Source organism: Salmo salar, chromosome ssa13, assembly GCF_905237065.1.
Source record: "Salmo salar chromosome ssa13, Ssal_v3.1, whole genome shotgun sequence".
NCBI lineage: Eukaryota > Metazoa > Chordata > Actinopteri > Salmoniformes > Salmonidae > Salmo > Salmo salar.
Window position 1 is genome coordinate 35,707,220 of NC_059454.1, and position 14,321 is coordinate 35,721,540.

General features: G+C 41.9%; 1 protein-coding gene across 9 annotated transcripts in view; it reads right to left on the minus strand.

Annotated features, from left to right (window-relative positions):
• Positions 1–14,321, minus strand: part of LOC106567312 (IQ motif and SEC7 domain-containing protein 2) — a 54,145-nt gene that overhangs the window by 20,347 nt on the left and 19,477 nt on the right. For 4 of the 9 annotated variants that reach the window (XM_045693204.1, XM_045693203.1, XM_014136448.2 and 1 more), the window contains one exon: positions 9,959–10,126. The exons of 1 other annotated variant lie outside the window; for it this stretch is intronic. In XM_045693204.1, coding sequence (XP_045549160.1) covers positions 9,959–10,126 — 168 coding nt within the window. Of the gene's footprint in view, positions 1–4,022; positions 4,361–9,958; positions 10,127–14,321 lie in introns of those variants that run through there. 4 more of the 9 variants (XM_045693211.1, XM_045693210.1, XM_045693209.1 and 1 more) reach the window with 4 other exon arrangements.

Below are 14,321 nucleotides of genomic sequence, written 5' to 3' on the forward strand. Positions count from 1 at the left end.
GAGAGAGGCCTGTAATTTTCATCATAGGTACACATCAACTATGACAGACAAAATGAGGAAAAAAATCCAGAAAATCACATTGTAGGATTTTTTATGAAATTATTTGCAAATTATGGTGGAAAATAAGTATTTGGTCACCTACAAACAAGCAAGATTTCTGGCTCTCACAGACCTGTAACTTCTTCTTTAAGAGGCTCCTCTGTCCTCCACTCGTTACCTGTATTAATGGCACCTGTTTGAACTTGTTATCAGTATAAAAGACACCTGTCCACAACCTCAAACAGTCACACTCCAAACTCCACTATGGCCAAGACCAAAGAGCTGTCAAAGGACACCAGAAACAAAATGGTCGACCTGCACCAGGCTGGGAAGACTGAATCTGCAATAGGTAAGCAGCTTGGTTTGAAGAAATCAACTGTGGGAGCAATTATTAGGAAATGGAAGACATACAAGACCACTGATAATCTCCCTCGATCTGGGGCTCCACGCAAGATCTCACCCCGTGGGGTCAAAATGATCACAAGAACAGTGAGCAAAAATCCCAGAACCACACGGGGGGACCTAGTGAATGACCTGCAGAGAGCTGGGACCAAAGTAACAAAGCCTACCATCAGTAACACATTACACCGCCAGGGACTCAAATCCTGCAGTGCCAGATGTGTTCCCCTGCTTAAGCCAGTACATGTCCAGGCCCGTCTGAAGTTTGCAAGAGAGCATTTGGATGATCCAGAAGAGGATTGGGAGAATGTCATCTGGTCAGATGAAACCAAAATATAACTTTTTGGTAAAAACTCAACACGTCGTGTTTGGAGGACAAAGAATGCTGAGTTGCATCCAAAGAACACCATACCTACTGTGAAGCATGGGGGTGGAAACATCATGCTTTGGGGTTGTTTTTCTGCAAAGGGACCAGGACGACTGATCCGTGTAAAGGAAAGAATGAATGGGGCCATTTATCGTGAGATTTTGAGTGAAAACCTCCTTCCATCAGCAAGGGCATTGAAGATGAAACGTGGCTGGGTCTTTCAGCATGACAATGATCCCAAACACACCGCCCGGGCAACAAAGGAGTGGCTTCGTAAGAAGCATTTCAAGGTCCTGGAGTGGCCTAGCCAGTCTCCAGATCTCAACCCCATAGAAAATCTTTGGAGGGAGTTGAAAGTCTGTGTTGCCCAGCGACAGCCCCAAAACATCACTGCTCTAGAGGAGATCTGCATGGAGGAATGGGCCAAAATACCAGCAACAGTGTGTGAAAACCTTGTGAAGACTTACAGAAAACGTTTGGCCTGTGTCATTGCCAACAAAGGGTATATAACAAAGTATTGAGATAAACTTTTGTTATTGACCAAATACTTATTTTCCACCATAATTTGCAAATAAATTCATAAAAAATCCTACAATGTGATTTTCTGGATTTTTTTTTCTAATTTTGTCTGTCATAATTGAAGTGTACCTATGATGAAAGTTACAGGCCTCTCTCATCTTTTTAAGTGGGAGAACTTGCACAATTGGTGGCTGACTAAATACTTTTTTGCCCCACTGTATATGTATGTGTATATGTAGAAAATAGTCAAAATAAAGAAAAACCCTTGAATGAGTAGGTGTGTTCAAACGTTTGACTGGTACGTGACAATAAAACATATATTTTTTGTTAAAGGACCCAAATATGCTCCACCTTCTATTGCGCCAACAACTGGGCGCTGTAATATTTTGACTCTTTAGACTGAATTAAACATGTTAATGTTTTTCCTGCGTTTGTGACTGTGTTCATGTGTTCACATAATATGCTTACACAAAGTTTATATTGGAGTAAAAAGTTTGTTGTATAAATCATGAGGGTGGCCATATCACAGATCACATCAGAGCCTCATGTTTTATGGATCAGCCTCCTGTAGGCCTGTCACAGTGCTGCTACTGACTGAGGCCCTCTGTGGGGCTGCAGGTACACTCAGAGGGCACCAACATAACTCTCTTCACCTCGGATGAAATTCAGATTAGAAACCGATGGGGAACTTTTGACAATATGTGACGAGAAGAAGAAAGCAGAAGCAGAGAGCAGAAGAGGAGAGAAGTGAGTGGGGAAGAGATGTATTATCTGCAGTGTGAAACAGTGTCACTTCCTCGCTAGCTGCCCTCTGCCTCCTGTTCCTCCTGTTCCTCCATATTCATTATTGATGGACTGCCTGTCAGCGTGTGTTGAAGAGGCAGAGTCTCCATGGGTCCACAACAGGTGAGAGTGGCTAGGATTTTAAAAACACATGTGCTCCCTGCCATTGATGAGAAGTCATAATACTCTATTGATCTGCACTGTGACTGACCAAAGACTTACTTTAACAGGCTCCTCTCACACAATTCTCCTTGTCCTGTCCTCTTGATCTCCCCTGTCTCTGTCTGTCCTTCACCCCTCACTTGCCCATCACCTCTCTCTTGTTCTGTCTCCACAACAGACTGCTAAACAGCCATCACTAGCACATCAGAGACGGTCACTTTTATACTGTGTTTACATATTGCATCACTCATTAAATATGTATATACTGTATTGTACTCTATACTACACCACTGACTGTTAAACAGCCATCTCCAGCACATCAGAGGCTGCTGCCTATAGACATAGATTAGGAATCACTGGCCACTTTAAGGAAATGGATCACTAACCACTTTAATAATGTCCCCATATCGTGCATTACTCATCTCATATGTATAAACTGTACTCTATACTATTCTACGGTATCTTAGTCCAATGCCGCTCTGACATATATGTATTAATCCATTCCTTACTTAGATTTACGTGTATTTTGGGTATATGTTGTGAAACTGTTTGATATTACTTGTTAGATATTACTGCACTGTCGGAGCTAGCAGCACAAGCATTTCACTACACCCGCAATAACATCTGCCATAACACGTGTATGTGACCAATACATTTGATTTAATTTGCTTTACAGACAGACACCAGAGGTGAGAGCAACCCAAGCTTTCTGCTTAGTGATAGAATAATACAATCCTTTTCAAGACCCATCAAAGGGAAACAACACTGACCATCCATCCATCCATCCATTCAGAGAGAACAACAACAGACTTTAGTTTATCTCAGCTTTGAACCCTCACTGCTATTAGACGACGTCACATCTTCAAACCACTCTAGTGTTGGAACGATGGAAATGTCGATAATGGCTCTCACATGTGTGAAAGAGGAAGAACACATTTACCCACGAGTTGAAGAACTTCTATTGTAGAACTCAGAAGAAGTGAATACTGTGAGAACAATCTAATCATTCATCTGTCACATCCAAGCATTCTTCTGCCTCCTACACTCTATCCACTGATTCCAATCCACCATCTAACTGCCTCTCTTATAATCTCCAACATAAATGTTGTTTTTACTCTCTCTCCTCACAGACATTACACACACACACTGACACTGTACATGCTGTATGCGCATACTACTGTAACGCTCACTGAGTGAGTGAGTGAGTGAGTGAGTGAGTGAGTGAGTGAGTGAGTGAGTGAGTGAGTGAGAGTTTGTTTGCGATGGAAACAGGGAGACAGCCTCTAGTATAACCCAACGGCTCTGTTCTCTGTCAGTGTAATGACATACACTCTGTCACAGGTCACACCCATTCATTATCACACTCAGACATCTTCTCGTGAATTTCACTCAATCTACTTCCTCCCTCGGTCCTACATGCTTTTGATACTGAATGTAACCTCTCACTGTCATAAACATGAACTTACTGTAATGAACTGTAGTGAACGCTATCAAAAACCCTGACTATCCTCACTAGACACTTTCAACACCATTGTCTACAATAAACTGCACATCCACATTGATAGTATCTATAAAAGCTATTTAAATAAAAATAAATTCATAAAGCTGAATTCAACAGCCTTCGCAACACTCATGTACGCTGCACAGTAGGCTCACCATACTGAGACACTGACTCAGTCAGCTCTATAATAAGCACAAACCGTGCATACACAAGTATTGCATACATTCCAACTGACAATCACTCAAGACTTACCACTAGTTACAGCATGTCATCTCCGTTGTTCTGTACAGAAAGTTTAGGAGTGAATTCAAAGGTCCTTACCGTGCTCCTACGGTTAAAGAGGTCCCACACGGACTGGTGGAGCGTGATAACAAACACACCCTAACAAACACACACTTCACGAACACACACACACACACTCACATTCTCTCGCTCACCCTGCAGAGCTGCAAGGCTACATTCTTCAGCCTTTTGACACCTCGGAACTTACTCACCCTGCCCAAACTCTCTCAACCTCCCTCCTCCTGCACCTTGCTATCTCACTTTACCCAGCTGACTGACAGGGAGGCACACTATTACATAACGACAAATAGAACAAACACACACACCAGTCACAACAGAAAAGCTGGGAGAGAAAAGGGACAGAGAGGAGGGGGTGGTAATGTACTTCTCATTCAAATTCCAACAATAAGGGGATGGAGTCAGGCCTACACTACCGTTCAAGCGTTTGGGGTCACTTAGAAATGTCCTTGTTTTTGAAAGAAAAGCAAATTTTTTGTCCATTAAAATAACATCAAATTGATCAGAAATACAGTGTAGACATTGTTAATGTAGTAAATTACTATTGTAGCTGGAAACGGCAGATTTTTTATGGAATATCTACATAGGCGTATAGAGGACCATTATCAGCAACCATCACTCCTGTGTTCCAATGGCATGTTGTGTTAGCTAATCCAAGTTTATCAATTAAAAAGTCTAATTGATCATTAGAAAACCCTTTTGCAATTATGTTAGCACAGCTGAAAACTGTTGTTCTGATTAAAGAAGCAATAAAACCGGGGTGTCCCACTACTCTATCTATTCTGGTTAGAGACAGTTTGCGCTGTTCTGTGAAGGGAGTATTACACAGCGTTGTACGAGCTCTTCAGTTTCTTGTCAATTTCTCGCATGGAATAGCCTTCATTTCTCAGAACAATAATATACTGACGAGTTTCAGAAGAAAGTCTTTGTTTCTGGCCATTTTGAGTCTGTAATTGAACCCACAAATGCTGATGCTCCAGATACTCAACTAGTCTAAAGGCCAGTTTTATTGCTTCTTTAATCAGCACAACAGTTTTCAGCTGTGCTAACATAACTGCAAAAGGGTTTTCTAATGATCAATTAGCCTTTTAAAATGATAAACTTGGGTTAGCTATCACAGCGTGCCATTGGAACACAGGAGTGATGGTTGCTGATAATGGGCCTCTGTACGCCTATGTAGATATTCCATAAAGAATCAGCCGTTTCCAGCTACAATAGTCATTTGCAACATTAACAATGTCTACATTGTATTTCTGATCGATTTGATGTTATTTTAATGGACAAAAAAATTTGCTTTTCTTTCAAAAACAAGGACATTTCTAAGTGATCCCAAACTTTTGAACGGTAGTGTATATACAGCTCTATGTATCTCCATACCTGGTGTATATGATGTCATACTGCATTTCTGCTTTACTCTGTAGTTTACCTTGATGAGTGTGATCATGTTCTTTGGCTGTCCTCATAGGATAACCCTTTCTGGGTCCAGGTAGTCCCCCTTTGGTTCCAGGTAGAACCATTTTGGGTTCCATGTAGAACCCTCTGTAGAAAGGGTTCTACATGGAACCCAAAACGGTTCTACTTGGAACCAAAAGGGTTCTACCTGGAACCAACAAGGGTTCTTTAACAGGTTCTCCTACGTGGACAGCTGAAGAACCCTTTTAGGTTCTAGATAGCACCTAGTGTATGATTAGAGTAAAGAAAACACACATAGATCATAAATTCACACAGATATAATGTTCTATTGGCCACCAACATTTATTGAGGATGCCTGTGCCCACAGTTACTGGTCAACTACTGTATGTGTCTCAGAGACAAAGTTGAGAAGTAGGACAACTCTACCGTTGAGAATATAATAACTATGCCCCCTGCTGTCCAGAGGTCTACAGTACATCAGAAAAAAGATATATTATTCTATGCACCAAACATGATATGTTTATTTCAGATATGGAGCAACATCATCTAACATTTCTAAACAAACACAAACAAATACCAAGACATGACATTGAAATTGCTTTTTTTTCTCTTAGATTTCATTGAGTTATGATAAGCCTAGCTTCTCACAGACTTGGGTGGCAGTGTAGCAGCTACTGAACATAGAGAACGACTACTTAAAACAGAGGTGACAGGTGTCAAGACGAGCAAAGAAAAGCTAATAATGTTAGGCAGTGAGACAGAGGATGGATATACAAAGTGAGGAGATCATCATGGTTCATGAGTCTACTGTGGAGTCATAATACAGTGCCTTCGGAAAGTATTCAGACCCCTTGACTTTTTCCACATTTTGTCAGATTATAGCCTCATTCTAAAATGTATTAAATTGTTTGTTTCCTCATAAATCTACACACAATACCCATAATGACAAACCAAAAACTGGTTTTTAGAAATGTTTGCTAATTAAAAAAATATATGAAAATATCATATTTACAAAAGTATTCAGACCCTTTACTCAGTACTTTCTTGAAGCACCTTTGGCAGTGATTACAGCCTTAAGTCTTCCTGGTTATGACGCTACAAGCTTGGCACACCTGAATTTGGGAGTTTCTCCCATTTTTCTCTGCAGATCCTCTCAAGCTCTGTCAGGTTGGATGGGGAGCATTGCTGCAAAGCTATTTTCAGTTCTCTCCAGAGATGTTCGATCGGGTTCAAGTCCGGGCTCTGGCTGGGCCGCTCATGGACTCACTCCTGCGTTGTCTTGGCTGTGTGCTTAGGGTCGTTGTCCTGTTGGAAGGTGAACCTTTGCCCCAGTCTGAGGTCCTGAGGAGTCTGGAGCAGGTTTTCATCAAGGATCTCTCTGTACTTTGCTCTGTTTATCTTTGCCTCGATCCTCACTAGTCTCCCAGTCCCTGCCGCTGAAAAACATCCCCACAGCATGATGCTGCCACCCCAATGCTTCACTGTAGGGACGGTGCCAGGTTTCCTCCAGATGTGATGCTTGGCATTCAGGCCAAAGAGTTCAATCTTGGTTTCATCAGACCAGAGAATCTTCTTTATCATGGTCGGAGAGTCTTTAGGTGCCTCTTGGCAAACTCCAAGCGGGCTGTCATGTGCCTTTTACTGAGGAGTGGCTTCCGTCTGGTCACTCTACCATAAAGGCCTGATTGGTGGAGTGCTGCAGAGATGGTTGTCCTTCTGGAAGGTTCTCCCATCTCCACTAAGGAACACTAGAGCTCTGTCAAAGTGATCATCAGGTTATTGGTCACCTCCCTGACCAAGACCCTTTTACCCTGATGTCTCAGTTCTAGGAAGAGTCTTGGTGGCTCCAAACTTTTTCCTTTTAAGAATGATGGAGGCCACTGTGTTCTTGGGGACCTTCAATGCTGCATAAATGTTTTGGTACCCTTCTCCAGATCTGTGCCTCGACACAATCCTGTCTAGGAGCTCTATGGAGAATTCCTTCGACCTCACGGCTTGGTTTTTTGCTCTGACATGCACTGTCAACTGTGGGACCTTATTTAGACAGGTGTGTGCCTTTCCAAATCATGTACAATGAATTGAATTTACCACAGGTGGACTCAAATCAAGTTGTAGAAACATCTCAAGGATGATCAATGGAAAAAGGAGTCACCTGAGCTCAATTTTGAGTCTCATAGCAAAGGGTCTGAATACTTATGTAAATAAGGTATTTCTGTTTTTATTTTCAATAAATCTGCATAAGTGTCTAAAAACCTGTTTTCGCTTTGTCGTTATGGGGTATTGTGATGTCATTATGGGTATTGTGATGTCATTATGGGGTATTGTGATGTCATTATGGGGTATGTAGATTGCTGAGGATTTTTATTTATTTAATCCATTTTAGAATAAGGCTGAAGGGCTGAACTGAAGGGGTCTGAATACTTTCCGAAGGCACTGTATCTGGTAAATCACTATCACTAACTATCATAATACTAGAATTTGCATGCAACTCTGAAGATGATCAGATTAAATCCAGCCAGATGAGGCTCCCTCCAGAGTCATTCATATGTTAAACTGTATTGCGGAGGCTTCCAGTTTTCTCTCAGTAAATAACAAGAGTCCCCCAGAGGGTCCGACTCAGGTGGATTGGGTAAGCTGTCCAGTTAGGCACAAAGAGACCAATCAGTTGTCCAGACTGATGCCAAGAGACCAATCAAAGCCCAGGGTTACCGAGAGGAGGGGCTACTGCACCCTGAGGAGGGACAACAGAACTGATGGGAGGGCACATCCTTGCACTCCTCTCTGAGGAACCAACGGGAATGGGCAAATAGACAGACAGAGAGGAAAAGAGACAGGTTGATAGACAGATAAATAGGAAGGGAAGGAGACAGAGAGAAGAAGACAGACAGACAGACAGACAGACAGACAGACAGACAGACAGACAGACAGACAGACAGACAGACAGACAGACAGACAGACAGACAGACAGACAGACAGACAGACAGACAGGCAGACAGACAGACAGGCAGACAGGCAGGGAGACAGACAGAGAAGTAGGCAGGGAGACATGCACAGAGGCAGACAGACAGACAGACGAATACACAGAGAAACAGAGAAAAACATCAAGAAAAAGAGAAAAGGCATGAGACATAAATACGTGAGAAAAAGCTGATCAACGCAATACAGTAGTGGAAATGATACTGAGAGAAGAGAGGAGCAGGATGCTGTCTTAAATGTTCATGTCATATCCTGTGTAAAAAAAATAATAAATAATAATAATTTGTGTTTCTTAGCTATCAGCTGCTGTATTCTAGGTCATATTTCAATAGTATTCTGTCCAGGCAACAATGCTAACTAGCGCTCACTGACTGCACACTAGGCCTGTATATCCCACTAGATGGCAGTCCTGAACCATGATGCACTGAAGCTGGTGTCTGCTCCAGTATATCGCAGGGTCATGTTGAGAGAGAGAGAGAAGGTGAAGATTCAGTGGGTTTAGTGGTGACTCAGACTACCTTCAGACCCTCCACTCAAGAAGATTGCTTTTTCTCTTCTCTAAGTGGGGACATCTCTCTCTCTCTCTCTCTTTGTAAAATGGCCCTTTTAAGTGAGTTCCCTGTCTCTCTGTGTTAAGCTGTTAAAGTAGCAATCATCAGTGGAAACAACAACAAAGCATTCTCCCCCTGACCCTTTTCGGTAAAAGGTGTTGGATGGAGCTGGAGAAATGGAACCACTCTCAAATTCATAGACAGAGCTATGGATGAAAGGACTGACCATCCATGATGTCAACATTATAGTTTTAACCATGTTTTGAGGCTATAGAGTGTTTGTTTACATTTACTTTTGTTTACAAATATTGAAGTAAAATAAGCTTATATTATTGGTTCTGATGGGGTCCGACAGTGAATTAAGCTCATGAGGCATTAAGTTATGTTCTTCAAGAATCAATGGGTACATATCATCCATTTTTAAGTCCAAAAATGTATGTAGCAACTGCTGATTCACCCTTTAAAGATGGCCATCCCCTCTACTCCCCTCTCAGACACAGCGGTTAAGATGGAGACAACAGTGAGGACTCTCTGATAGTCAAGAAAGATGAGGAGGCAGCATGACAGTATGGCATAGGCCAGGGTCAGGAGTGAACTGGTGACACATTCCCACCGGTGTATGGGAGACCAGGTGATGAAAGGCAAAGCAGGTGGTGAAAAAGGGTGAAACAACGATGAGGTGACATAGCAATGGAGGGTTCTTGCACAGGTCAGGGGCTGGGTAAAGGGTAAGGGTCTTAGGGTGACGGGTAACCAGGGGGTTAACCAGGGGAGTGAAGGGGTTTTGTAGGAAGAGGAAAGGGAGGGCAAGCTTTGAAGTAAGGGTTGGTGACCAGGGGAGGACTGAGGATCTGTTTAGGGTTCTAAGGGTCTTGCAGGAGGTAAGGATTGTTGTGAGGTATTAAAGGGTTCTTGGGGTTCTTTTGAAGGCCCTTAGGTGGCCCTTACCTTGCCTGCTGCGAGTGCTTGGCAGACGAGGGGCAGCAGTACTGATGGAGGCTGAAGAAGCTGTTAACAGTCAGACTGGTAGGGAGGAGGGTGGCATAGGGGCTGGCTGCAGTAGGGCTTGTGGGAGCAGAGATTGGATAGCTTGAGTAAGATGGTGACTGCCTGACACTTAAGAAAGACCAAGAAAGAAAGACAGATGTACAGAGAGAGAGGAAAAGAGACGGAGACAGAGAGACGGAGCAAAAATGAAGAAAGAGAGAGACAATTGAATTGAAGCAACACACAAGAACATTGTCATTGAGTGAAGCAGCAATGGTAGTAAACAGAAGAAAGACATATAAGAGAGATTAAAATAAAAAAATGTATCATGAATTGCAATGTACATGACTGTCCTACTGAAGTGACTAACAAACTCAGGAGTGAGGGACAACAAAGGTACAGAGCTTCTGCAAACAATGGTGTTCCTCAGTCATCCAGTCAGCCAACCACCCTGACCTCTTATCATCATCGTCTATTGACTGTCTGGAAAAAGGTCAAGGATGGCATCCAACTCCAGAAAAACCTGGACAGAGGACATGAGTTAGAGAAGAAAAATACAGGCATGTACAGTAAATAGGCCTGATAATAGACAGAGTGTGTGATAAAGAGAGGAGACAGCGAGAGAGAGACAGAGAGAGAAAGAGAGAGAGAGGGTGGATGGACGGAGAGAAAAGGAGAGAGAGATAGAAAGAATGAGGGATATATAAATAGGGAGTGAGAAAGAAAAAGAAAAAGAGAGAGAGAGAGGGAGGATTATATCTGAAAACTCCAACACTAACGGATTATATAACCCAACACTGCATTCTGCCACACTGTACTGGTCTTCTGCAGTCTTCTATAAAAAAGTTCAACCACTCTCCGTAATACAGTACAAGTGCACATAAAATCCGTAAGCTTTTTGAAGTCAGTCTAGAATCTAAATTCTCCTCTACCAAAAAATCTGAGTAATTCCATCTGCAGAATCTAAACGCCTGAACGAAGAGGATAGAGGAGAGAGATGACAGAGATGAGAGAGAGAGAGAGAGAGCAGAGATAGGAAAGCTCTTGGATGAGTTAGATTAGAGTGATAACAGCAGGCCTCCCACTCAGACACACAGTGACAGTCCAAGTCATTTCAAATTGGGGCCCCGCTGCGTGTGGTACAGAGGCCAGGGAGAGAGGCCGCTCACTGAAAGATCCAGCAGGTCACCTGGATTAATTATACCTGACCAGGAAAGTAGTTTTAAACTGGTCCCTCAGACAGAAGTAGCTAAATGGGTTAGAGGAAGCGAGTGGAGTTTCAAATATTTGGGGGAAAGAAATTGCATTTAACTATGAAATTGCGGATAACTATGAGGTATTTATGGAAAAGAGTTAGCCAAGCGACTAGAGACACTGAGAGAGTGTCGGTAACAATAAGCTGGGAGAGTAACAATAAACTGGGAGAGTAACAATAAACTGGGAGAGTAACAATAAACTGGGAGAGTAACAATAAGCTGGGAGAGTAACAATAAACTGGGAGAGTAACAATAAACTGGGAGAGTAACAATAAGCTGGGAGAGTAACAATAAGCTGGGAGAGTAACAATAAACTGGGAGAGTAACAATAAGCTGGGAGAGTAACAATAAACTGGGAGAGTAACAATAAACTGGGAGAGTAACAAGAAGCTGGGAGAGTAACAATAAACTGGGAGAGTAACAATAAGCTGGGAGAGTAACAATAAGCTGGGAGAGTAACAATAAACTGGGAGAGTGACAATAAGCTGGGAGAGTAACAATAAGCTGGGAGAGTAACAATAAGCTGGTAGAGTAACAATAAACTGGGAGAGTAACAATAAGCTGGGAGAGTAACAATAAACTGGGAGAGTAACAATAAGCTGGGAGAGTGACAATAAGCTGGGAGAGTAACAAGAAGCTGGGAGAGTGACAAGAAGGTTGCGTTCTATTGGAACTATGTCATGCATCCTCCTATATTGATACGTTTTCTTCTCATGACTTGAATTCCAATTCATCAGACTTCAACTGGAATTGACCAAAACGTTGGGTGTGACAGGGTCCCAAAGAAATCAGTATATCAGCATAAGCAGTTACAGGGAGATAGTGGCTTAGAGAGAAAATGAAAGAGGTTCAAAATGACTAAGGATTATAATTATGCAGACATTGCAGAGGCAGCGCTCGTTTGTGTAGCGTGGCTGATGATAAGAGTTCCAATTAAAGCAGAAGAACCTGTCAGCAGTGGCTTTGATAATGCTGAATGTGGTAGCTGAGATCACAGCACATCCCTATTTATACAGATTAAATACAGGTAACAGTACAGCTATTTCTGTACTGATGAAAAAGCTTTCCGCATAAATATTAAGGCATTTTATTCAAATGTTATAGGAATCCTACAGAGCAGAACACTAGGGAAAGGATTCAGACCAAATCTGAATGTGAACACTTTTTTACTCTGTCATGACATAAAGTTGAAGTCGGAGGTTTACATACACCTTAGCCAAATACATTTAAGCTCAGTTTTTCACAATTCCTGACATTACATTCTTGTAAAAATTCCCTGTCTTAGGTCAGTTAGGATCACCACTTTATTTTAAGAATGTGAAATGTCAGAATAATAGTAGAGAGAATTATTTATTTCAGCTTTTATTTCTTTCATCACATTCCCAGTGGGTCAGAAGTTTACATACACTCAACTAGTATTTAATAGCATTGCCTTTAAATTGTTTAACTTGGGTCAAACGTTTTGAGTAGCCTTCCACAAGCTTCCCACAATAAGTTCGGTGAATTTGGCCCATTCCTCCTGACAGAGCTGGTGTAACTGGGTCAGGTTTGTAGGCCTCCTTGCTCGCACACACCTTTTCAGTTCTGCCCACAAATTTTCTATAGGTTTGAGGTCAGGGCTTTGTGATGGCCACTCCAATACCTTGACTTTGTTGTCCTTAAGCCATTTTGCCACAACTTTGGAAGTATGCTTGGGGTCATTGTCCATTTGGAAGACCCATTTGCGACCAAGCTTTAACTTCCTGACTGATGTCTTGAGATGTTGCTTCAACATATCCACAATTTTCCTCCCTCATGATGCCATCTATTTTGTGAAGTGCACCAGTCCCTCCTGCAGCAAAGCACCCCCACAACATGATGCTGCCACCCCCGTGCTTCACGGTTGGGATGGTGTTCTTTGGCTTGCAAGCCTCCCCTTTTTTCCTCCAAACATAACGATGGTCATTATGGCCAAACAGTTCTATTTTTGTTTCATTAGACCAGAGGACATTTCTCCAAAAAGTATGATCTTTGTTCCCCTGTGCAGTTGCAAACCGTAGCAGTGGCTTCTTCCTTGCGGAGCGGCCTTTCAGGTTATGTCGATCTAGGACTCGTTTTACTGTGGATATAGATATTTTTGTGCCTGTTTCCTCCAGCATCTTCACAAGGTCCTTTACAGTTGTTCTGGGATTGATTTGCACTTTTCGCACCAAAGTGCGTTCATCTCTAGGAGAAATTTATTTTAAATGCTGATTTCCTATATGAACTGTAACTCAGTAAAGTCTTTGAAAATATTTTCATATTTTGTTCAGTATATATTGAATTCTGCTTATATCCCGCTATACCACAATAAACATACAGTTCAAATGCAGAGACTCCAAGATCATTGAGTGCTTTTGAAGTGACAGGTAGGCTACAGATTTCGCGCCAATCTCCGCTGCGCTGTATCAGCACAATAGACATCGCCCTACACACTAAAGCAAGGTCGTTTTAGTAATGAATATAGCCTACAAGATACATAGCGTAATTCACCTATTACAAACAGCCTATGTGAATGCAGTTGTCTTACCAAAATAATGCAGACTAAATGCTGAAAGTAGTAGCCTAGTTACTCATGCATGCAAACAAACATACTGAATAGCAGTTTGGCTTAGAATACCGACACAACTGCGAAAGTGAATGAATGAAACAGCAGTACCGAGTGGTAGGCCTAGTAAATAAAATATTGTATCGATAAAATCATGACACAATCCATATTTAGGCTGGTTACATTAACAGTAAACAAACGCAGTAAACAAAAGGTGAATGGAAATTCAAACCAAAACATATCCTACATCCTACTACAGTGAGATGCAGCCATGCACAGCTGTCTTGCCAAATAAATATTACTGTTAAAATAGGGCTCCAGAATATTTTGGTTTAGAGATTAATATTCCTGTATCATTATGTGTTCTGAAATCATAGGCTAATTTATTTAGGGCTAATTCACCACATGAGTAAGTGGAAACTCAAAACACATTAACTATATCACTAATTCTAAAGATAATAACCACTCATAGTAGCCATGCATTAATCTAACAGTTCATTTA